The sequence below is a fragment of the Oncorhynchus tshawytscha genome, linkage group LG03, assembly GCF_018296145.1.
Source record: "Oncorhynchus tshawytscha isolate Ot180627B linkage group LG03, Otsh_v2.0, whole genome shotgun sequence".
Taxonomy (NCBI): Eukaryota; Metazoa; Chordata; class Actinopteri; order Salmoniformes; family Salmonidae; genus Oncorhynchus; species Oncorhynchus tshawytscha.
The window spans coordinates 79539479-79564305 of NC_056431.1; the positions used below are offsets into that span (position 1 = coordinate 79539479).

Sequence of the window (24827 nt, forward strand, 5' to 3'; positions counted from 1 at the left end):
GCAAGGGTAGCATTCCAGAGAGACATCAGAGACTGTAACGTTCTTTGCTTCACGGAAACATGTCTCACTGGAGAGACGCTATCCGAGGTGGTGCAGCCAACGGGTTTCTCCACGCATCGCGCCGACAGAAACAAACATCTTTCTGGTAAGAAGAGGGGCGGGGGCGTATGCCTTATGACTAACGTGACATGGTGTGATGAAAGAAACATACAGGAACTCAAATCCTTCTGTTCACCTGATTTAGAATTCCTCACAATCAAATGTAGACCGCATTATCTACCAAGAGAATTCTCTTCGATTATAATCACAGCCGTATATATCCCCCAAGCAGACACATCGATGGCTCTGAACGAACTTTATTGAACTCTCTGCAAACTGGAAACGATTTATCCGGAGGCTGCATTCATTGTAGCTGGGGATTTTAACAAGGCTAATCTGAAAACAAGACTCCCTAAATTTTATCAGCATATCGATTGCGCAACCAGGGGTGGAAAGACCTTGGATCATTGTTACTCTAACTTCCGCGACGCATATAAGGCCCTGCCCCGCCCCCCTTTCGGAAAAGCTGACCACGACTCCATTTTGTTGATCCCTGCCTATAGACAGAAACTAAAACAAGAGGCTCCCACGCTGAGGTCTGTCCAACGCTGGTCTGACCAAGCTGACTCCACACTCCAAGACTGCTTCCATCACGTGGACTGGGAGATGTTTCGTATTGCCTCAGATAACAACATTGACGAATACGCTGATTCGGTGTGAGAGTTCATTAGAACGTGCGTTGAAGATGTCGTTCCCATAGCAACGATTAAAACATTCCCTAACCAGAAACCGTGGATTGATGGCAGTATTCGTGTGAAACTGAAAGCGCGAACCACTGCTTTTAATCAGGGCAAGGTGTCTGGTAACATGACTGAATACAAACAGTGCAGCTATTCCCTCCGCAAGGCTATCAAACAAGCTAAGCGCCAGTACAGAGACAAAGTAGAATCTCAATTCAACGGCTCAGACACAAGAGGCATGTGGCAGGGTCTACAGTCAATCACGGACTACAGGAAGAAATCCAGCCCAGTCACGGACCAGGATGTCTTGCTCCCAGGCAGACTAAATAACTTTTTGCCCGCTTTGAGGACAATACAGTGCCACTGACACGGCCTGCAATGAAAACATGCGGTCTCTCCTTCACTGCAGCCGAGGTGAGTAAGACATTTAAACGTGTTAACCCTCGCAAGGCTGCAGGCCCAGACGGCATCCCCAGCCGCGCCCTCAGAGCATGCGCAGACCAGCTGGCCGGTGTGTTTACGGACATATTCAATCAATCCCTATACCAGTCTGCTGTTCCCACATGCTTCAAGAGGGCCACCATTGTTCCTGTTCCCAAGAAAGCTAAGGTAACTGAGCTAAACGACTACCGCCCGTAGCACTCACTTCCGTCATCATGAAGTGCTTTGAGAGACTAGTCAAGGACCATATCACCTCCACCCTACCTGACACCCTAGACCCACTCCAATTTGCTTACCGCCCAAATAGGTCCACAAACGATGCAATCTCAACCACACTGCACACTGCCCTAACCCATCTGGACAAGAGGAATACCTATGTGAGAATGCTGTTCATCGACTACAGCTCGGCATTCAACACCATAGTACCCTCCAAGCTCGTCATCAAGCTCGAGACCCTGAGTCTCGACCCCGCCCTGTGCAACTGGGTACTGGACTTCCTGACGGGCCGCCCCCAGGTGGTGAGGATAGGCAACAACATCTCCTCCCCGCTGATCCTCAACACTGGGGCCCCAGAAGGGTGTGTTCTGAGCCCTCTCCTGTACTCCCTGTTGACCCACGACTGCGTGGCCACGCACGCCTCCAACTCAATCATCAAGTTTGCGGACGACACAACAGTGGTAGGCTTGATTACCAACAACGACGAGACGGCCTACAGGGAGGAGGTGAGGGCCCTCGGAGTGTGGTGTCAGGAAAATAACCTCACACTCAACGTCAACAAAACTAAGGAGATGATTGTGGACTTCAGGAAACAGCAGAGGGAACACCCCTTTTCCACATCGATGGAACAGTAGTGGAGAGGGTAGCAAGTTTTAAGTTCCTCGGCATACACATCACAGACAAACTGAATTGGTCCACTCACACAGACAGCATCGTGAGGAAGGCGCAGCAGCGCCTCTTCAACCTCAGGAGGCTGAAGAAATTCGGCTTGTCACCAAAAGCACTCACAAACTTCTACAGATGCACAATCGAGAGCATCCTGGCAGGCTGTATCACCGCCTGGTATGGCAACTGCACCGCCCTCAACCGTAAGGCTCTCCAGAGGGTAGTGAGGTCTGCACAACGCATCACCGGGGGCAAACTACCTGCCCTCCAGGACACCTACACCACCCGATGCTACAGGAAGGCCATAAAGATCATCAAGGACAACAACCACCCGAGCCACTGCCTGTTCACCCCGCTATTATCCAGAAGGCGAGGTCAGTACAGGTGCATCAAAGCTGGGACCGAGAGACTGAAAAACAGCTTCTATCTCAAGGCCAACAGACTGTTAAACAGCCACCACTAACATTGAGTGGCTGCTGCCAACACACTGACACTGACACTGACTCAACTCCAGCCACTTTAATAATGGGAATTGATGGGAAATGATGTAAATATATCACTAGCCACTTTAAACAATGCTACCTTATATAATGTTTACATACCCTACATTATTCATCTCATATGCATACGTATATACTGTACTCTATATAATCTACTGCATCCTTATGTAATACATGTATCACTAGCCACTTTAACTATGCCACTTGGTTTACATACTCATCTCATATGTATATACTGTACTCGATATCAGCTACTGTATCTTGCCTATGCTGCTCTGTACCATCACTCATTCATATATCCTTATGTACATATTCTTTAACCCCTTACACTGTGTATAAGACAGTAGTTTTGGAATTGTTAGTTAGATTACTTGTTGGTTATTACTGCATTGTCGGAACTAGAAGCACAAGCATTTCGCTACACTCGCATTAACATCTGCTAACCATGTGTATGTGACCATTAACATCTGCTAACCATGTGTATGTGACAAATAAAATTTGATTTGATTTGGCATCCCCTATACCACCAGTACCACCACACATCCCCTATACCACCAGTACCACCACACATCCCCTATACCAACACACATCCCCTATACCAACACACATCCCCTATACCACCAGTACCACCACATCCCCTATACCACCACACATCCCCTATACCACCACACATCCCCTATACCACCAGTACCACCACACATCCCACACATCCCCTATACCACCAGTACCACCACACATCCCCTATACCAACACACATCCCCTATACCACCAGTACCAACACACATCCCCTATACCAACACACATCCCCTATACCACCAGTACCAACACACATCCCCAGTACCACCAACACACATCCCCTATACCAACACACATCACATATACCACCAGTACCACCACATCCCCTATACCACCACACATCCCCTATACCACCACACATCCCCTATACCACCAGTACCACCACATCCCCTATACCACCACACATCCCCTATACCACCAGTCCCTACCACCAGTACCACACATCCCCTATACCACCACACATCCCCTATACCACCAGTACCACCACACATCCCCTATACCACCACACATCCCCTATACCACCACATCATCCCCAGTATACCACCAGTACCACCACACATCCCCTATACCACCACACATCCCCTATACCACCAGTACCACCACATCCCCTATACCACCACACATCCCCTATACCACCAGTACCACCACATCCCCTATACCACCACACATCCCCTATACCACCAGTACCACCACACATCCCTATACCACCACACATCCCCTATACCACCACACATCCCCTATACCACCACACATCCCCTATACCACCACACATCCCCTATACCACCAGTACCACCACACATCCCCTATACCACCACACATCCCCTATACCACCACACATCCCCTATACCACCACACATTCCCTATACCACCAGTACCACCACACACCCCCTATACATCAGGTACAAATACACTTCAGAATAAACACCAAGGCTATGTCCCAAATGCCATTATTCCCTCGAACCATAGCTAAAAGTAGTTCACTATAGCACACTATATAGGGAAGTGTCATTTCAGACTCCTTAAACAGAAAGGTCCAAACCCAGGAGAAAGGCACCATCACCCGGGAATGGAAGCCAGGAGAAAGGCACCATCACCCGGGAATGGAAGCCAGGAGAAAGGCACCATCACCCGGGAATGGAAGCCAGGAGAAAGGCACCATCACCCGGGAATGGAAGCCAGGAGAAAGGCACCATCACCCGGGAATGGAAGCCAGGAGAAAGGCACCATCACCATCACCCGGGAATGGAAGCCAGGAGAAAGGCACCATCACCCGGGAATGGAAGCCAGGAGAAAGGCACCATCACCCGGGAATGGACCCCATTTCAGACACAGCCCAAAACTGATTTAGATACACTATCCACCTACCGGCTTGATGATCCATTTCTGCCTGCTACCACTGTCCTCCCAGGCTTTCCTCAGTAGCTTGATGTCCTGAGGAAGAACGAAGGAGCGAGGGAAGAAGCTGAATTCCCTCTTACCAAACTGAGCCTGCATCTTAGACAGGTTCCTCCACAGACGGTCCTTACGACCGATCTGGAACGAGCCGGGGAAGTGGTTTAACTAGAGAGAGGACACACAGAGAGACAAGTCAATATGCAGATTGAATCAATAATAATCAATATGATTCTTGTTTGGTTGGTGTTTTTATCTGGTCCCAGATCTCTCGGGGCGTGACGCCCTCGGGGCGTGACAATGACGAAAGGAGTTGGCAATATGGCACAAAATGATCTAGCATTATCTTCATAGATTCTTTTTAAATATGGAGCCAATTTCTTTTAAGCAATTTTATATCCATGAATGATAAAAACATCTCGTCTCTTAGCAGCAGACAGTGGATTCATAAAGGAATTACTACTTATTCTAAAATGGATTAAATAAATATTTTCACTCATCAATCTACACAGTACCCCATATTTTTGTAAATGTATTCAAAGTAAAAAACAGAAATACCTTCTATAGTACTCAGACCCTTTGCTATGAGACTTATAATTGAGCTCAGGTGCATCCTGTTTCCATTGATCATCCTTGAGATGTTTCTACAACTTGATAGGAGTCCACCTGTGGTAAATTCAGTTGATTGGACATGATTTGGAAAGGCACACACCTATCTATATAAGGTCCCACAGTTGACAGTGCATGTCTGAGCAAAAACCAAGCCATGAGGTTGAAGGAATTGTCCGTAGAGCTCCGAGACAGGATTGTGTTGGGGCACAGATCTGGGGAAGGGTACCAAATAATTTTGCAGCATTGAAGGTCCCCAAGAAAACAGTGGCCTCCATCATTCTTGAATGGAAGAAGTTTGGAACCACCAAGATCCTTCCTAGAGCTGGCCACCTGGCCAAACTGAGCAATTGGAGAAGGGCTTTGGACAGGGGTGTGACCAAGAACATAATGGTCACTCTGACAGAGCTCCAGAGATCCTCTGTGGAGATGGAGAAACTTCCAGAAGGACAACCATCTCTGCAGCACTCCACCAATCAGGACTTTATGGTAGAGTGGCCAGACTGAAGCCACTCTTCAGTAAAAGGCACACGACAGCCCGCTTGGAGTTTACCAAAAGGCACCTAAAGACTCTCAGACCACGAGAAACAAGATTCTCTGGTTCACCTTCAAACAGGACAACGACACTAAGCACACAGCCAAGAAAACGCAGGAGTGGCTTCGGGACAGGTCTCTGAATGTCCTTGATTGGCCCCGGCCAGAGCCTGGACTTGAACCCGATCAAACATCTCTGGAGAGACCTGAAAATAGCTGTGCAGCAACGCTCCCCATCCAACCTGACAGAGCTTGAGAGGATCTGTGGAGAAGAATGGGAGAAACTCCCCAAATACAGGTGTGCCAAGCTTGTAGTGTCACACCCAAGAAGACTTGAGGCTGTAATCGCTGCCAAAGGTGCATCAACAAAGTACTGAGTAAAGGGTCTGAATACTTATGTAAATGTGATATTTAAGCTTTTCATACATTTGCAAACATTTCCAAAAAACTGTTTTTGCTTTGTCATTATGGGCTATTTTGTTTAGATTGATGAGGGGGAAAAAACGATAATACATTTTAGAATTAGGCTGCAACGTAACGTTTTGGTCCACCAGCCACTGTGGCAGATACATCCACCAGCCACTGTGGCAGATACATCCACCAGCCACTGTGGCAGATACATCCACCAGCCACTGTGGCAGATACATCCACCAGCCACTGTGGCAGATACATCCACCAGCCACTGTGGCAGATACATCCACCAGCCACTGTGGCAGATACATCCACCAGCCACTGTGGCAGATACATCCACCAGCCACTGTGGCAGATACATCCACCAGCCACTGTGGCAGATACATCCACCAGCCACTGTGGCAGATACATCCACCAGCCACTGTGGCAGATACATCCACCAGCCACTGTGGCAGATACATCCACCAGCCACTGTGGCAGATACATCCACCAGCCACTGTGGCAGATACATCCACCAGCCACTGTGGCAGATACATCCACCAGCCACTGTGGCAGATACATCCACCAGCCACTGTGGCAGATACATCCACCAGCCACTGTGGCAGATACATCCACCAGCCACTGTGGCAGATACATCCACCAGCCACTGTGGCAGATACATCCACCAGCCACTGTGGCAGATACATCCACCAGCCACTGTGGCAGATACATCCACCAGCCACTGTGGCAGATACATCCACCAGCCACTGTGGCAGATACATCCACCAGCCACTGTGGCAGATACATCCACCAGCCACTGTGGCAGATACATCCACCAGCCACTGTGGCAGATACATCCACCAGCCACTGTGGCAGATACATCCACCAGCCACTGTGGCAGATACATCCACCAGCCACTGTGGCAGATACATCCACCAGCCACTGTGGCAGATACATCCACCAGCCACTGTGGCAGATACATCCACCAGCCACTGTGGCAGATACATCCACCAGCCACTGTGGCAGATACATCCACCAGCCACTGTGGCAGATACATCCACCAGCCACTGTGGCAGATACATCCACCAGCCACTGTGGCAGATACATCCACCAGCCACTGTGGCAGATACATCCACCAGCCACTGTGGCAGATACATCCACCAGCCACTGTGGCAGATACATCCACCAGCCACTGTGGCAGATACATCCACCAGCCACTGTGGCAGATACATCCACCAGCCACTGTGGCAGATACATCCACCAGCCACTGTGGCAGATACATCCACCAGCCACTGTGGCAGATACATCCACCAGCCACTGTGGCAGATACATCCACCAGCCACTGTGGCAGATACATCCACCAGCCACTGTGGCAGATACATCCACCAGCCACTGTGGCAGATACATCCACCAGCCACTGTGGCAGATACATCCACCAGCCACTGTGGCAGATACATCCACCAGCCACTGTGGCAGATACATCCACCAGCCACTGTGGCAGATACATCCACCAGCCACTGTGGCAGATACATCCACCAGCCACTGTGGCAGATACATCCACCAGCCACTGTGGCAGATACATCCACCAGCCACTGTGGCAGATACATCCACCAGCCACTGTGGCAGATACATCCACCAGCCACTGTGGCAGATACATCCACCAGCCACTGTGGCAGATACATCCACCAGCCACTGTGGCAGATACATCCACCAGCCACTGTGGCAGATACAGCCACCAGCCACCACCAGCCACTGTGGCAGATACACTGTCCACATCCACAGCCACTGTGGCAGATACATCCACCAGCCACTGTGGCAGATACATCCACCAGCCACTGTGGCAGATACATCCACCAGCCACTGTGGCAGATACATCCACCAGCCACTGTGGCAGATACATCCACCAGCCACTGTGGCAGATACATCCACCAGCCACTGTGGCAGATACATCCACCAGCCACTGTGGCAGATACATCCACCAGCCACTGTGGCAGATACATCCACCAGCCACTGTGGCAGATACATCCACCAGCCACTGTGGCAGATACATCCACCAGCCACTGTGGCAGATACATCCACCAGCCACTGTGGCAGATACATCCACCAGCCACTGTGGCAGATACATCCACCAGCCACTGTGGCAGATACATCCACCAGCCACTGTGGCAGATACATCCACCAGCCACTGTGGCAGATACATCCACCAGCCACTGTGGCAGATACATCCACCAGCCACTGTGGCAGATACATCCACCAGCCACTATGGCATCCACCAGCCACTGTGGCAGATACATCCACCAGCCACTGTGGCAGATACATCCACCAGCCACTGTGGCAGATACATCCACCAGCCACTGTGGCAGATACATCCACCAGCCACTGTGGCAGATACATCCACCAGCCACTCAGATTTTTTACCAGACAAAATATTTTTCCCCATAATTACACACAAAAAAAACATGAGCTTTGTTTTTCTAAAACAAAAACAAAAAATTACGAGTAAGAAGTAAATAGAGTATATTTCTTCATTTCATTTTTGTAATCTACTTAATTTAATCCATGTATGTTCAAATAAATCATTTTAGATACAATAGTAAAAACAGTTATACAACTGAACATAAATAAATCAACAAAAAACACTGAATTTTACAGCTTCCTTATTATCAGTTTAGGACCACGCTCACGCGCTTTACAAGCAGTACACGATGTGCTCTTAAATACAAACGTAGAGGCACACAAATAAATCTAGAACAATGAAAGTATGAGTGTTTTAACGATAACAAAATGACTAAAAGTTCATGAATAAAAGGTTAGGAGTTATCCACGCTCAAATCCCACACAATCATTAGGTGAGACAAATATTCAGATGCCCCTTTAAAGAAAGGGTTACCGTGGCAACTAGGAATCTCAGACTGATGACTTCCTAGCAGCAGACCGCTGCAGCTAGCTCAAACTAACATTTAGAAAAACAAATTAAGAGTTTGAACAAAACAACGTAACGAGCAAAGAAACACGAGGACAAAGTCATTTTTGTAGTAGTACTTTGACAATTCCACCAACTTCTTCTACACGTGGCCTTAAAAAAAGAATCAAATCAACAAATCAACAAAAAAAAGTTTTTAAATGCTCTGTGCGCCAACATATTTAGCGAGTGTCAGGTGTTAAATTTCCACCCCTGTTCCCAGTCCTATCTAGCTTACCTTCTGGTATTCCCTGATGGCCTTGAACCCAGGAGACTTCATATGGTGACCCCAGCAGCCAAGCCAATCATGACTTTCTGCAACAACAATTAACTTCATGAGCGGGTTTTTTTATGAACAGATATGAACAGACATACAAGACGTCTTTAAGATGTCAAACAGGCAAAAGACGGAGGGATTGCAAACCCCTTAAGGAACTCACTCTTGGTGACTTTAAAGTGTGACCTGGCGATGGTGTGTTTGACTATGTTGGGAGTCACAGTGCTCATCTTCCATTTGAGAAGCTTCCTCTGTTCTGGTGGCAGGGGCTCCACTGAAACAACACATTACAGCTACAGGAATAGGACTACGGATGGAAGCACATTCCCTACAGGCCCTGGTAGAACGAAGTGCACTATGAAGAGAGAAGGGTGTCATTTGGATTCAAATTATATACAACAGAGCTATCGATGGGGCTAGAGAACGCAGGCTCACCACTTGGGGGGATATGAGGCAGCAGCCTCTCTACTGGGGGATAGGACTAGAGGCAGCAGTCTCTACTGGGGGATAGGACTAGAGGCAGCAGTCTCCACTGGGGGGATAGGACTAGAGGCAGCAGTCTCCACTGAGGGGATAGGACTAGAGGCAGCAGTCTCCACTGAGGGGGATAGGACTAGAGGCAGCAGTCTCCACTGAGGGGATAGGACTAGAGGCAGCAGTCTCCACTGAGGGGGATAGGACTAGAGGCAGCAGTCTCCACTGGGGGATAGGCCAAGAGGCAGCAGTCTCTACTGAGGGGGATAGGAGGTAGCAGTCTCTACTGAGGGGGATAGGACTAGAGGCAGCAGTCTCCACTGAGGGGATAGGACTAGAGGCAGCAGTCTCCACTGAGGGGGATAGGCCTAGAGGCAGCAGTCTCTACTGAGGGGGATAGGAGGCAGCAGCCTCTACTGGGGGATAGGAGGCAGCAGTCTCTCTACTGGGGGGATATGAGGCAGCAGTCTCTACTGGGGGGATATGAGGCAGCAGCCTCTCTACTGGGGGATATGAGGCAGCAGCCTCTCTACTGGGGGGGATATGAGGCAGCAGCCTCTCTACTGGGGGATATGAGGCAGCAGCCTCTCTACTGGGGGATATGAGGCAGCAGCCTCTCTACTGGGGGATATGAGGCAGCAGCCTCTCTACTGGGGGATATGAGGCAGCAGCCTCTCTACTGGGGGGGGATAGGAGGCAGCAGCCTCTCTACTGGGGGGGGATAGGAGGCAGCAGCCTCTCTACTGGGGGGGATAGGAGGCAGCAGCCTCTCTACTGAGGGGGAATAGGAGGCAGCAGCCTCTCTACTGGGGGATAGGAGGCAGCAGCCTCTCTACTGGGGGGGGGGGATAGGAGACAGCAGCCTCTCTACTGGGGGGGATAGGAGGCAGCAGCCTCTCTACTGGAGGGGGGGGGATAGGAGGCAGCAGCCTCTCTACTGGGGGATAGGAGGCAGCAGCCTCTCTACTGGGGGATAGGAGGCAGCAGCCTCTCTACTGGGGGGGATAGGAGGCAGCAGCCTCTCTGCTGGGGGATAGGAGGCAGCAGCCTCTCTACTGGGGGGGGATAGGAGGCAGCAGCCTCTCTGCTGGGGGGGATAGGAGGCAGCAGCCTCTCTACTGGGGGGGATAGGAGGCAGCAGCCTCTCTGCTGGGGGGATAGGAGGCAGCAGCCTCTACTGGGGGGATAGGAAGCAGCAGCCTCTCTACTGGGGGGGATAGGAGGCAGCAGCCTCTCTACTGGGGGGGAATAGGAGGCAGCAGCCTCTCTACTGGGGGGATAGGAGGCAGCAGCCTCTCCACTGGGGGATAGGAGGCAGCAACCTCTCTACTGGGGGGGATAGGAGGCAGCAGCCTCTCTGCTGGGGGGGATAGGAGGCAGCAGCCTCTCTGCTGGGGGGGATAGGAGGCAGCAGCCTCTCTACTGGGGGGGGCTAGAGGCAGCAGCCTCTCTACTGGGGGGCTAGGAGGCAGCAGACTCTCTACTGGGGGGATAGGAGGCAGCAGCCTCTCTACTGGGGGGATAGGAGGCAGCAGCCTCTCTCTGCTGGGGGGGATAGGAGGCAGCAGCCTCTCTGGGGGGGGGATAGGAGGCAGCAGCCTCTCTACTGGGGGGGGATAGGAGCCAGCAGCCTCTCTACTGGGGGATAGGAGGCAGCAGCCTCTCTACTGGGGGGGATAGGAGGCAGCAGCCTCTCTACTGGGGGGGATAGGAGGCAGCAGCCTCTCTACTGGGGGGGATAGGAGGCAGCAGCCTCTCTACTGGGGGATAGGAGGCAGCGGCCTCTCTACTGGGGGGGATAGGAGGCAGCGGCCTCTCTACTGGGGGGGGATAGGAGGCAGCGGCCTCTCTACTGGGGGATAGGAGGCAGCAGCCTCTCTACTGGGGGGGATAGGAGGCAGCGGCCTCTCTACTGGGGGGATAGGAGGCAGCGGCCTCTCTAATGGGGGGGATAGGAGGCAGCAGCCTCTCTACTGGGGGGGATAGGAGGCAGCGGCCTCTCTACTGGGGGGGAGGATAGGAGGCAGCAGCCTCTACTGGGGGATAGGAGGCAGCAGCCTCTCTGGTGGGGGGGAGGCATAGGAGGCAGCAGCCTCTCTCTCTACTGGGGGGATAGGAGGCAGGAGCCTCTCTACTGGGGGATAGGAGGCAGCAGCCTCCTAACTGGGGGGATAGGAGGCAGCAGCCTCTCAACTGGGGGGGGTAGGAGGCAGCAGCCTCTCTACTGGGGGGGTAGGAGGCAGCAGCCTCTCTACTGGGGGGATAGGAGGCAGCAGCCTCTCTACTGGGGGGGAGGCAGCATGGGAGGCAGCAGCCTCTCTACTGGGGGGATAGGAGGCAGCAGCCTCTCTACTGGGGGGGATAGGAGGCAGCAGTCTCTACTGGGGGGGATAGGAGGCAGCAGCCTCTCTGCTGGGGGGGATAGGAGGCAGCAGCCTCTCTACTGGGGGGGATAGGAGGCAGCAGCCTCTCTACTGGGGGGGATAGGAGGCAGCAGCCTCTCTGCTGGGGGGGATAGGAGGCAGCAGCCTCTCTACTGGGGGGATAGGATAGGAGGCAGCAGCCTCTCTGGGGGGATGGGGGGATAGGAGGCAGCAGCCTCTCTACTGGGGGGGATAGGAGGCAGCAGCCTCTCTACTGGGGGAGGATAGGAGGCAGCAGCCTCTCTGGGGGGGACTGGGGGATAGGAGGCAGCAGCCTCTCTACTGGGGGGGGATAGGAGGCAGCAGCCTCTCTACTGGGGGGGGATAGGAGGCAGCAGCCTCTCTACTGGGGGGGGGATAGGAGGCAGCAGCCTCTCTGCTGGGGGGGGATAGGAGGCAGCAGCCTCTCTGCTGGGGGGATAGGAGGCAGCAGCCTCTCTACTGGGGGGGATAGGAGGCAGCAGCCTCTCTGGGGGGGGATAGGAGGCAGCAGCCTCTCTACTGGGGGATAGGAGGCAGCAGCCTCTCTGGGGGGATAGGAGGCAGCAGGGGGGGATAGGAGGCAGCAGCCTCTCTAGGGGGATAGGAGGCAGCAGCCTCTCTACTGGGGGGATAGGAGGCAGCAGCCTCTTTGCTGGGGGATAGGAGGCAGCAGCCTCTACTGGGGGATAGGAGGCAGCAGCCTCTCTACTGGGGGATAGGAGGCAGCAGCCTCTCTACTGGGGGGGGAGGCAGCAGCCTCTCTGCTGGGGGGATATAGGAGGCAGCAGCCTCTACTGGGGGGATAGGAGGCAGCAGCCTCTACTGGGGGGGGATAGGAGGCAGCAGCCTCTCACTGGGGGGACTAGGAGGCAGCAGCCTCTCTACTGGGGGGGGGATAGGAGGCAGCAGCCTCTACTGGGGGGATAGGAGGCAGCAGCCTCTACTGGGGGATAGGAGGCAGCAGCCTCCACTGGGGGGATAGGAGGCAGCAGCCTCTACTGGGGGGATAGGAGGCAGCAGCCTCTCTACTGGGGGATAGGAGGCAGCAGCCTCTACTGGGGGGGGGATAGGAGGCAGCAGCCTCCACTGGGGGGATAGGAGGCAGCAGCCTCTCTGGGGGGGGGATAGGAGGCAGCAGCCTCTACTGGGGGATAGGAGGCAGCAGCCTCTCTACTGGGGGGGATAGGAGGCAGCAGCCTCTCTACTGGGGGATAGGAGGCAGCAGCCTCTCTACTGGGGGGGAGGCAGCAGGAGGCAGCAGCCTCTCTGCTGGGGGGGATATAGGAGACAGCAGCCTCTCTACTGGGGGATAGGAGGCAGCAGCCTCTCTACTGGGGGATAGGAGGCAGCAGCCTCTCTGGGGGGGGGATAGGAGGCAGCAGCCTCTCTACTGGGGGGGATAGGAGGCAGCAGCCTCTCTACTGGGGGGGGATAGGAGGCAGCAGCCTCTCTACTGGGGGGGATAGGAGGCAGCAGCCTCTCTACTGGGGGGAATAGGAGGCAGCAGCCTCTCTACTGGGGGGGAATAGGAGGCAGCAGCCTCTCTGCTGGGGGGGATAGGAGGCAGCAGCCTCTCTACTGGGGGATAGGAGGCAGCAGCCTCTCTGCTGGGGGGATAGGAGGCAGCAGCCTCTCTGCTGGGGGATAGGAGGCAGCAGCCTCTCTACTGGGGGATAGGAGGCAGCAGCCTCTCTGCTGGGGGGATAGGAGGCAGCAGCCTCTCTACTGGGGGGAAGGAGGCAGCAGCCTCTCTACTGGGGGAAGGAGGCAGCAGCCTCTCTGGGGGGATAGGAGGCAGCAGCCTCTCTGGGGGGGATAGGAGGCAGCAGCCTCTCTACTGGGGGGGATAGGAGGCAGCAGCCTCTCTGCTGGGGGATAGGAGGCAGCAGCCTCTCTCCACTGGGGGGGGATAGGAGGCAGCAGCCTCTACTGGGGGATAGGAGGCAGCAGCCTCTCTACTGGGGGATAGGAGGCAGCAGCCTCTCTACTTGGGGGATAGGAGGCAGCAGCCTCTCTACTGGGGAGATAGGAGGCAGATAGGAGGCAGCAGCCTCTCTACTGGGGGGGGGGTAGGAGGCAGCAGCCTCTCTGCTGGGGGATAGGAGGCAGCAGCCTCTCTACTGGGGGGGATATGAGGCAGCAGCCTCTCTACTGGGGGGGATAGGAGGCAGCAGCCTCTCTACTGGGGGATATGAGGCAGCAGCCTCTCTACTGGGGGGATATGAGGCAGCAGCCTCTCTGGGGGGGATATGAGACAGCAGCCTCTACTGGGGGAGATAGGACTAGAGGCAGCAGGCTCAACTGGGGGGGATATGAGGCAGCAGCCTCTACTGGGGGGATAGGAGGCAGCAGCCTCTCTGCTGGGGGGGGATAGGAGGCAGCAGCCTCTCTACTGGGGGGGGATAGGAGGCAGCAGCCTCTCTACTGGGGGGGATAGGAGGCAGCAGCCTCTCTACTGGGGGGGGATAGGAGGCAGCGGCCTCTCTACTGGGGGGGATAGGAGGCAGCGGCCTCTCTACTGGGGGGGATAGGAGGCAGCGGCCTCTCTGCTGGGGGGATAGGAGGCAGCAGCCTCTCTACTGGGGGGGATAGGAGGCAGCAGCCTCTCTACTGGGGGATAGGAGGCAGCAGCCTCTCTACTGGGGGGGATAGGAGGCAGCAGCCTCTCTACTGGGGGGGATAGGAGGCAGCAGCCTCTCTGCTGGGGGATAGGAGCAGATAGGGAGGCAGCAGCCTCTCTACTGGGGGGCGGGATAGGAGGCAGCAGCCTCTCTACTGGGGGGGATAGGAGGCAGCAGCCTCTCTACTGGGGGGGATAGGAGGAGGCAGCAGCCTCTCTACTGGGGGATAGGAGGCAGCAGCCTCTCTACTGGGGGGGATAGGAGGCAGCAGCTTCTCTACTGGGGGGATAGGAGGCAGCGGCCTCTCTACTGGGGGGGATAGGAGGCAGCGGCCTCTCTACTGGGGGGGGATAGGAGGCAGCAGCCTCTCTACTGGGGGGGGATAGGAGGCAGCAGCCTCTCTGCTGGGGGGGATAGGAGGCAGCAGCCTCTACTGGGGGATAGGAGGCAGCAGCCTCTCTACTGGGGGATAGGATAGGAGGCAGCAGCCTCTCTACTGGGGGGGATAGGAGGCAGCAGCCTCTCTGCTGGGGGGGATAGGAGGCAGCAGCCTCTCTACTGGGGGGGATAGGAGGCAGCAGCCTCTCTACTGGGGGGATAGGAGGCAGCAGCTTCTCTACTGGGGGGAGGCAGGAGGGGGGATAGGAGGCAGCCTCTCTACTGGGGGGGATAGGAGGCAGCAGCCTCTCTACTGGGGGGATAGGAGGCAGCAGCCTCTCTACTGGGGGATAGGAGGCAGCAGCCTCTCTACTGGGGGGATAGGAGGCAGCAGCCTCTCTACTGGGGGATAGGAGGCAGCAGCCTCTCTACTGGGGGGGATAGGAGGCAGCAGCCTCTCTACTGGGGGGGGATAGGAGGCAGCAGCCTCTCTACTGGGGGGGATAGGAGGCAGCAGCCTCTCTACTGGGGGGGATAGGAGGCAGCAGCCTCTCTACTGGGGGGATAGGAGGCAGCAGCCTCTCTACTGGGGGGGATAGGAGGCAGCAGCCTCTCTGCTGGGGGAGATAGGAGGCAGCAGCCTCTCTACTGGGGGGATAGGAGGCAGCAGCCTCTCTGCTGGGGGGATAGGAGGCAGCAGCCTCTCTGGGGGGATAGGAGGCAGCAGCCTCTCTGCTGGGGGATAGGAGGCAGCAGCAGCCTCTACTGGGGGGATAGGAGGCAGCAGCCTCTCTACTGGGGGGGATAGGAGGCAGCAGCCTCTCTACTGGGGGGGATAGGAGGCAGCAGCCTCTCTACTGGGGGGGATAGGAGGCAGCAGCCTCTCTGCTGGGGGGGATAGGAGGCAGCAGCCTCTCTGCTGGGGGGATAGGACTAGGAGGCAGCAGCCTCTCTGCTGGGGGGGATAGGATAGGAGGCAGCAGCCTCTCTGCTGGGGGGGATAGGAGGCAGCAGCCTCTCTACTGGGGGGGATAGGAGGCAGGCAGCCTCTCTGGGGGATAGGACTGGGGGGGACTAGGAGGCAGCAGCCTCTCTACTGGGGGGGATAGGAGGCAGCAGTCTCTCACTGGGGGGGGATAGGAGGCAGCAGCCTCTCTGCTGGGGGGAGATAGGAGGCAGCAGCCTCTCTACTGGGGGGATAGGAGGCAGCAGCCTCTCTGCTGGGGGGGATAGGAGGCAGCAGCCTCTCTACTGGGGGGGGATAGGAGGCAGCAGCCTCTCTACTGGGGGGGGATAGGAGGCAGCAGCCTCTCTACTGGGGGATAGGAGGCAGCAGCCTCTCTACTGGGGGGGATAGGAGGCAGCAGCCTCTCTACTGGGGGGATAGGAGGCAGCAGCCTCTCTACTGGGGGATATGAGGCAGCAGCCTCTCTACTGGGGGGATAGGAGGCAGCAGCCTCTCTGACTGGGGGATAGGAGGCAGCAGCCTCTCTACTGGGGGGGATAGGAGGCAGCAGCCTCTCTACTGGGGGGGGATAGGAGGCAGCAGCCTCTCTACTGGGGGATAGGAGGCAGCAGCCTCTCTGGGGGGGATAGGAGGCAGCAGCCTCTCTACTGGGGGGATAGGAGGCAGCAGCCTCTCTACTGGGGGGATAGGAGGCAGCAGCCTCTCTACTGGGGGATAGGAGGCAGCAGCCTCTCTACTGGGGGGATAGGAGGCAGCAGCCTCTCTACTGGGGGATAGGAGGCAGCAGCCTCTCTACTGGGGGATATGAGGCAGCAGCCTCTCTGGGGGGGGATATGAGGCAGCAGCCTCTCTGGGGGGGGATATGAGGCAGCAGACTCTCTAGCTGGGGGGGATATGAGGCAGCAGCCTCTCTACTGGGGGATATGAGGCAGCAGCCTCTCTACTGGGGGATATGAGGCAGCAGCCTCTCTACTGGGGGATATGAGGCAGCAGCCTCTCTACTGGGGGATATGAGGCAGCAGCCTCTCTACTGGGGGATATGAGGCAGCAGCCTCTCTACTGGGGGATATGAGGCAGCAGTCTCGACTTGGGGGGTGACTTCCCTTTACTCAAACTCAACCCAATATATTACCACACAATGTCCTGTAGAACATGTTGATATAAGCAAGGCCATAATGTGTACAAAATCCCAACCAACCCCAAGTAACAGCAAAAAAAGCCCACATAACATCAGCTCATACTTGGAATTGGAAGGAAGTACTTTTCTGTAGAAGCTTATTTTCCCCAAAAAAAATTGTCAAGCAGTTTATTATCTGCTTCCCAAATGGCATCCTATGAGCGCTGGTCAAAAGTAGTGCACTACATAGGGAATAGGGTGCCATAGGGCTCTGGTCTAAAGTAGTGCACTACATAGGGAATAGGGTGCCATAGGGCTCTGGTCAAAAGTAGTGCACTACATAGGGAATAGGGTGCCATAGGGCTCTGGTCTAAAGTAGTGCACTACATAGGGAATAGGGTTCTATAGGGCCCTGGTCTAAAGTAGTGCACTACATAGGGAATAGGGTGCCATAGGGCTCTGGTCAAAAGTAGTGCACTACATGAGGAATAGAGTGCCATAGGGCTCTGGTCTAAAGTAGTGCACTACATAGAGAATAGAGAAGAGTGAATTCCTATGGAATAGAGTGCCATGGGACACAGTGAAGGGGTGTCTTACCTCTCTGGTTGGCAGTGCTGAAATACAGTGTAGGAGGAATGAGGGGGAACATGCTGGGGACCAGAGCTGGCTTCAGCTCCCCCTCATCCTCTAATTCAGGGCTCATCAGCTCCTCATCCGTTATACTGGAACACAGAGGCATTAAAGCTATGACTCTGTACTAAATCTGCAAACAGTGGGAATACTGGGAATATTACCAAAACAGACAGACTAAAGATACTTGTTTAATATGGAACAGAAACAGATTTCTTCCCTGCCAACTGTTATGTTCAACACGGTGTCACATGTTTTGCCACCGTGCCACAGACAACACAACTACTGCCTGGTCATCAATGCCCAGAGGAATAAAACAAGAATGCTAGTTGGCACCAAGCAGGATAACTCACAGGTTTAAATACTACCGTTTAACTCAAGAGGCACGGTCTTTGGAAAGGCAGGAGACATTTTGAATTAAAAAGTATTTTCTAACCAAACCAACTCCCTCAAGATCAATCAATAAAACTCCAATCGCATTCGATGACAGAAGTCTTCTTCACCATCTTCAAAGTAAAAACATTTTGTCAGATAAATCGTAAATTATCAAAATAAGAAGTGAAACAACAACAACAACAACAAAACTCACATGACAGTCATGTAGGATTCTGTTGGTCCTGCTTGGTCCACCTGCTTCAAAATATAGTCCAACTACTGAGAGTGAGTGGCATTAAATTGGAGGTAATGGACCTACTCTACATTGGCTTTTGCTGTGAAGAAAACAAAAACGGCCTAATACTAATCCTCCAATCAGCTGGGATGTCACAGTATGACAATGATCCCACAGTCCAAGCACTATTCGACCACACAGAGACTCATGTGCCCATTATTGACGGATAGTTCCACTTTTATCACTGATTTACAATTGGGAGACCTTTCCACGAGCCTCTGTGCTTTCAACCTTTCACCGGCAGCAACCACTAGAACAAGAAAAACAGTTCAATTCTCTCTCTTGGGTTTTGTCATCATCGTACCAGGGAACTGTCAGGTGCCCCAACTGGGAGGGCTATACGAGTTATGAATGGTGCTTCTACAGAGATCTAGTCACAATAGGATGCAACATGACACTACTGTCTTCACAGATTAATAAATGGGCATTTCTCTCAAATCATTTGTGTTTTTTTAGTCAGAAGTTGCTCTGTTTAAATGTACAGATCAACATAACTTCCTACTATTGTAAATCATCATAATCTTTAAGTTATAGACTATAACGAACTGAACCTTCTGTTTATAAAAAATCAACAACACGTAATGATTGTCAGACTTCAGGGTCAAATGGTGAAAGACCCCAGTCAGCCAGGTCACAGACGGTTGTCTCTGCTAGAGCGGTACCGGAGGACCACGTCACAGACGGTTGTCTCTGCTAGCGCGGTACCGGAGGACCAGGTCACAGACGGTTGTCTCTGCTAGCGCGGTACCGGAGGACCAGGTCACAGACGGTTGTCTCTGCTAGCGCGGTACCGGAGGACCAGGTCACAGACGGTTGTCTCTGCTAGAGCGGTACCGGAGGACCACGTCACAGACGGTTGTCTCTGCTAGCGCGGTACCGGAGGACCAGGTCACAGACGGTTGTCTCTGCTAGCGCACGACAAGCTGTACCGGAGGACCAGGTCACAGACGGTTGTCTCTGCTAGAGCGCTGTACCGGAGGACCAGGTCACAGACGGTTGTCTCTGCTAGCGCGGTACCGGAGGACCAGGTCACAGACGGTTGTCTCTGCTAGCGCGGTACCGGAGGACCAGGTCACAGACGGTTGTCTCTGCTAGCGCACGACAAGCTGTACCGGAGGACCAGGTCACAGACGGTTGTCTCTGCTAGCGCGGTACCGTAGGACCAGGTCACAGACGGTTGTCTCTGCTAGCGCGGTACCGGAGGACCAGGTCACAGACGGTTGTCTCTGCTAGCGCACGACAAGCTGTACCGGAGAACCAGGTCACAGACGGTTGTCTCTGCTAGCGCACGACAAGCTGTACCGGAGGACCAGGTCACAGACGGTTGTCTCTGCTAGCGCACGACAAGCTGTACCAGAGGACCACGTCACAGACGGTTGTCTCTGCTAGCGCGGTACCGGAGGACCAGGTCACAGACGGTTGTCTCTGCTAGCGCACGACAAGCTGTACCAGAGGACCACGTCACAGACGGTAGTCTCTGCTAGCGCGGTACCGGAGGACCAGGTCACAGACGGTTGTCTCTGCTAGCGCGGTACCGGAGGACCAGGTCACAGACGGTTGTCTCTGCTAGCGCGCGAGAACCTGATTATAGCCTCGTTATTGTTTTATTTTTTACTTTATTTAGTATTTTCTTAACTCTATTTATTGAACTGCATTGTTGGTTTAAGGGGCTTGTAAGTAAAGCATTTCACTGTAAGGTCCACTACATCTGTTGTATTCAGCATTTCACTGTAAGGTCTACTACACCTGTTGTATTCAGCATTTCACTGTGAGGTCTACTACACCTGTTGTATTCAGCATTTCACTGTAAGGTCCACTACACCTGTTGTATTCAGCATTTCACTGTGAGGTCTACTACACCTGTTGTATTCAGCATTTCACTGTGAGGTCTACTACACCTGTTGTATTCAGCATTTCACTGTAAGGTCCACTACACCTGTTGTATTCAGCATTTCACTGTGAGGTCTACTACACCTGTTGTATTCAGCATTTCACTGTGAGGTCTACTACACCTGCTCTATTCAGCATTTCACTGTAAGGTCTACTACACCTGTTGTATTCAGCATTTCACTGTAAGGTCTACTACACCTGTTGTATTCAGCATTTCACTGTGAGGTCTCCTACACCTGTTGTATTCAGCATTTCACTGTGAGGTCTACTACACCTGTTGTATTCAGCATTTCACTGTGAGGTCTACTACACCTGTTGTATTCAGCATTTCACTGTGAGGTCTCCTACACCTGTTGTATTCAGCATTTCACTGTGAGGTCTACTACACCTGTTGTATTCAGCATTTCACTGTGAGGTCTACTACACCTGTTGTATTCAGCATTTCACTGTAAGGTCTACTACACCTGTTGTATTCAGCATTTCACTGTGAGGTCTACTAAACCTGTTGTATTCAGCATTTAACTGTAAGGTCTACTACACCTGTTGTATTCAGCATTTCACTGTAAGGTCTACCTACACCTGTTGTATTCAGCATTTCACTGTAAGGTCTACTACACCTGTTGTATTCAGCATTTCACTGTGAGGTCTACCCATACCTGTTGTATTCAGCATTTCACTGTAAGGTCTACTACACCTGTTGTATTCAGCATTTCACTGTAAGGTCTACTACACCTGTTGTATTCAGCATTTCACTGTGAGGTCTACTACACCTGTTGTATTCGGTGCATGTGACAAATAACAGTTGATTTGATGGCCTGAAACCATGACTGGAGATTAAGGCTACTCTACGAACCGTTTCAGGTTTCTGGTATGACCCAGGTGAACTTGTGGTCTTGTAATTTACCAAAATACAGTTGAATTAAAAACATGGTCAAAATATGTAAGAACACAATAGAATAGTAATAACATGTTTTTTGTTCAATCAGTCTAAACAAAATGCCTGAATAGGATAATAATTCATATCTTCAAAATGCACAAAGCATTCCAACAATGTCAACGATTAATCAACTTTTTTTTTTTTTTTACAGAAAAACGATTGAACTTACTTTGGCAGGACGGGTATGGAGGCTGTGGACGAGGCATCATTCATAGAGGAGCAGTCAGACCCTTCTGAGGAGAAAGAAGGTAGAGCATTGGATTCACCATGTTAGCCTAGCTACAGCGGTCCAACCATGTTAGCCTAGCTACAGCGGTCCAACCATGTTAGCCTAGCTACAGCGGTCCAACCATGTTAGCCTAGCTACAGCGGTCCAACCATGTTAGCCTAGCTACAGCGGTCCAACCATGTTAGCCTAGCTACGGCGGTCCAACCATGTTAGCCTAGCTACAGCGGTCCAACCATGTTAGCCTAGCTACAGCGGTCCAACCATGTTAGCCTAGCTACAGCGGTCCAACCATGTTAGCCTAGCTACAGCAGTCCAACCATGTTAGCCTAGCTACAGCGGTCCAACCATGTTAGCCTAGCTACAGCGGTCCAACCATGTTAGCCTAGCTACAGCGGTCCAACCATGTTAGCCTAGCTACAGCGGTCCAACCATGTTAGCCTAGCTACAGCGGTCCAACCATGTTAGCCTAGCTACAGCGGTCCAACCATGTTAGCCTAGCTACAGCGGTCCAACCATGTTAGCCTAGCTACACCGGTCCAACTATGTTAGCCTAGCTACACCGGTCCAATTAAGTGGTGTAATTTAGTTGATTAGGGTTTAAATGAGTAGTTAAAGGGGTCTTCCTCACCATCATCATCATCATCACCACCACTGCAGTCATTCTCCAGCTCATCATCAGGATAGTCCTCTTCCCCTCCGTCTCCATCCTCCTGCATGGCAACGCTCTGTGGACTGTATGGACAGACGGTAAACTCAAAGACAAAGCAAGACACATGATAGTAAAAAAAGCTTCACACCACCTGACTCACTGAGTTCCCTAGACAAACAGACATGACAGAACATACTCTCCAGACACCAATACTTCAGCTGGTTAACACAACAGAGCTTACTTAATTAATTCAATTCACGTGACAATACATTCAGTACTGATCTACTGAATACAAATAATGGAATGGATTTATATAGTCCCGTTCCAGCTCTCAAAATATGCTACGCCGTCTTGTCTAGCAACAGCTCGTAGTATGTGAGAGAACAGAACTGACCTGGAGAGCTGAGGTGACTCAGCCTGTTGTTCCTCCCCCAGGCCAGGGGGGTACCGGGAGGAGCTGTAGCCCCCCTGTAGAGACACAACACTCCTCTCCTTGGTCAGGTGTATGGCTGATATCTGGGTGGTCACCGAGGTGACAGAAGGCCTCTGACAAGTACCTGAGGCGGACTCAGAACCCATCTCAGTGTTCTCTGGGATAGAACTAGCTGTGGCACTGTCCTGGGTATAGGACTGGGTTGGAGTTATCCCTGCACCAGAACTAGCTGTGGCAGTGGCCTGGGTATAGGGCTGGGTCGGAGTTATCCCTGCAGTAGAAATAGCTGTGGCACTGGCCTGGGTAGAGGACTGTGTTGGAGTTATCCCTGCATGGGGTAGAGGTGCCATGGAGGCCGTTGTGCTACTACTGTTTGTTGTGGTGTTACTGTCGAGGCCAGAGGCACTGGAGGTCTCCATGGACACAGGCTGGTCTCTCATAGTAAGGCAGAGTGGTACAGAGGGTTTGGCTGGAGCAGGGCTGTGGCTGACAGAGATGACAGGGCTATTAGTCATTGCTTTGCCAATCTGGACTGGATCCACGTTGGACCCTGGTGTTCCAGTAGTAAAACTATTAACAGTCCCGTTCCTGGGATGAGGGGTGAGCGCGCTCCGTGACTGGGTCAGCTTCCTCACAGCCTCAGTAAACTCCACCTCAGAGTTGACCTTCCTGATCCTCTCTGTTGATGTGTTATGAGGAGCTCCAGGAGCCCCATGGACAGCAGCACAAAAGCCCAGCCTCTGGGAGTGACCCTCCATGTCTGCTGCCATCAGGCTCTCAAACTGATGCGGGTCCTGGAGCCTCCATGTCGGATCCAGTGACACATCCTGGTGGTGGGATGACCTATCCTGCAAAGGCACAGTGTTGGGGGGGTGGTGTGTGAACTTAGTCTGGGTTTTGCCATCCCCATTGTCCCCGCTACGGCAATAGGAGGCCGATTTGGTCTGGGGAGACAAAGGTTTTGCTGAGTCTCTTGTCTGGGTAGTCTCCTGTCTGGGACAGGAAGGCACTTTACCCATAGTGGGCCTCATAAACCCTTTGCTATTGTCTCTCAGCTTGCCACTGGTCCAGGGGACTGACTGGTTGGTGGGCATGCTGGTGGTGGTGCTTTCAGCAGGCTGTGAAGCAGTGTTGTTCTGCGAGTCTGGGACACGTTCTGCCTTTGGTGGACAGGGGCACGTTGGATAGGGAGCAGGCTGGGGCGACAAGGCTCTTTTGCGGGCCAGGATCCGTGATCTTAAATTTAGTGATTCCAAGTTGCAGCTGGGCCGATAGCTGTTTACGGTTGGCTCTAACACACCAGGGTTATGTCTGTATGAGATAATGTCAGCACTAGATATCTGTGTACTCTTAGAGAGAACAGTTGGTTGACAGTGACCATTACTATGACCATTAGCTAAATTAGCAGCTGCGCTACCAGGACGCTGTGGCTTGTTAGCTAGGTAAGTGGCAGCAGGCACAGAACGGTTGTAGGCACGTTGTAGAGGGGTCCCTGAGGCAGTATGGAGGTGGTTGTTCTGAGTCTGACCCACCCTCGCATTCAGCTGACCTATAGAGTCACTGGTGACCCGGGGGACACTGGCACAGGACTGAAGGGTCTTCTTCTCATGCGAGCTGAAGGGCCTAGTGTGACTGTCAGCAGTATGAAACACTGCTGACTTGGCTCGAATAATGAGAGTTGATGACCGGGAGCAGGAGGCCCTTTTATTCAACTTGTCTTCAGCTCCATTGGAGGCCATCAAGTGCCATCTCACACCCTCCTGGCATGGACTTTGGCTGACACATCAGGGAATTGAGGGAACCAGGGGATCACCATGCCACTGAAACAAAACAAATCCATTGATGAGATTTAAAAAAGTAAAAAATAAAACTGAATAATGAAAGTTGACACAAGTGGTCTGATTAAGTCACAACATGAATCTATAAATACAACGGCATGTGGAATAACAGCTAGCTAGATAAGTTGCAAGCAATTCTAGTTCCTAGTTAGCTTGGTAAGTTAGCCAACATGCTAACTAGGTAGTAAGTGGCTAAATATATTTGACAATCAAAGTAAGCAGAGAAAAGTTAGTTAGCACCGGTAAC

At 52.8% G+C, this 24827-nt stretch overlaps 1 protein-coding gene across 6 annotated transcripts in view; it reads right to left on the reverse strand.

Annotated features, from left to right (window-relative positions):
* ttll4 (tubulin tyrosine ligase-like family, member 4) overlaps positions 1–24827 on the reverse strand; it is a 62904-nt gene that overhangs the window by 37136 nt on the left and 941 nt on the right. For 5 of the 6 annotated variants that reach the window (XM_042320054.1, XM_042320055.1, XM_042320050.1 and 2 more), the window contains exons 2-8: positions 22704–24562; positions 22289–22392; positions 21601–21664; positions 17902–18026; positions 9506–9616; positions 9304–9380; positions 4544–4738 (exon numbers count right to left, since the gene is read on the reverse strand). In XM_042320054.1, coding sequence (XP_042175988.1) covers positions 4544–4738; positions 9304–9380; positions 9506–9616; positions 17902–18026; positions 21601–21664; positions 22289–22392; positions 22704–24481 — 2454 coding nt within the window. In that variant the 5' untranslated portion in view covers positions 24482–24562. The remainder of the gene's footprint in view (positions 1–4543; positions 4739–9303; positions 9381–9505; positions 9617–17901; positions 18027–21600; positions 21665–22288; positions 22393–22703; positions 24563–24827) is intronic. The other variant, XM_042320052.1, reaches the window with a different exon arrangement.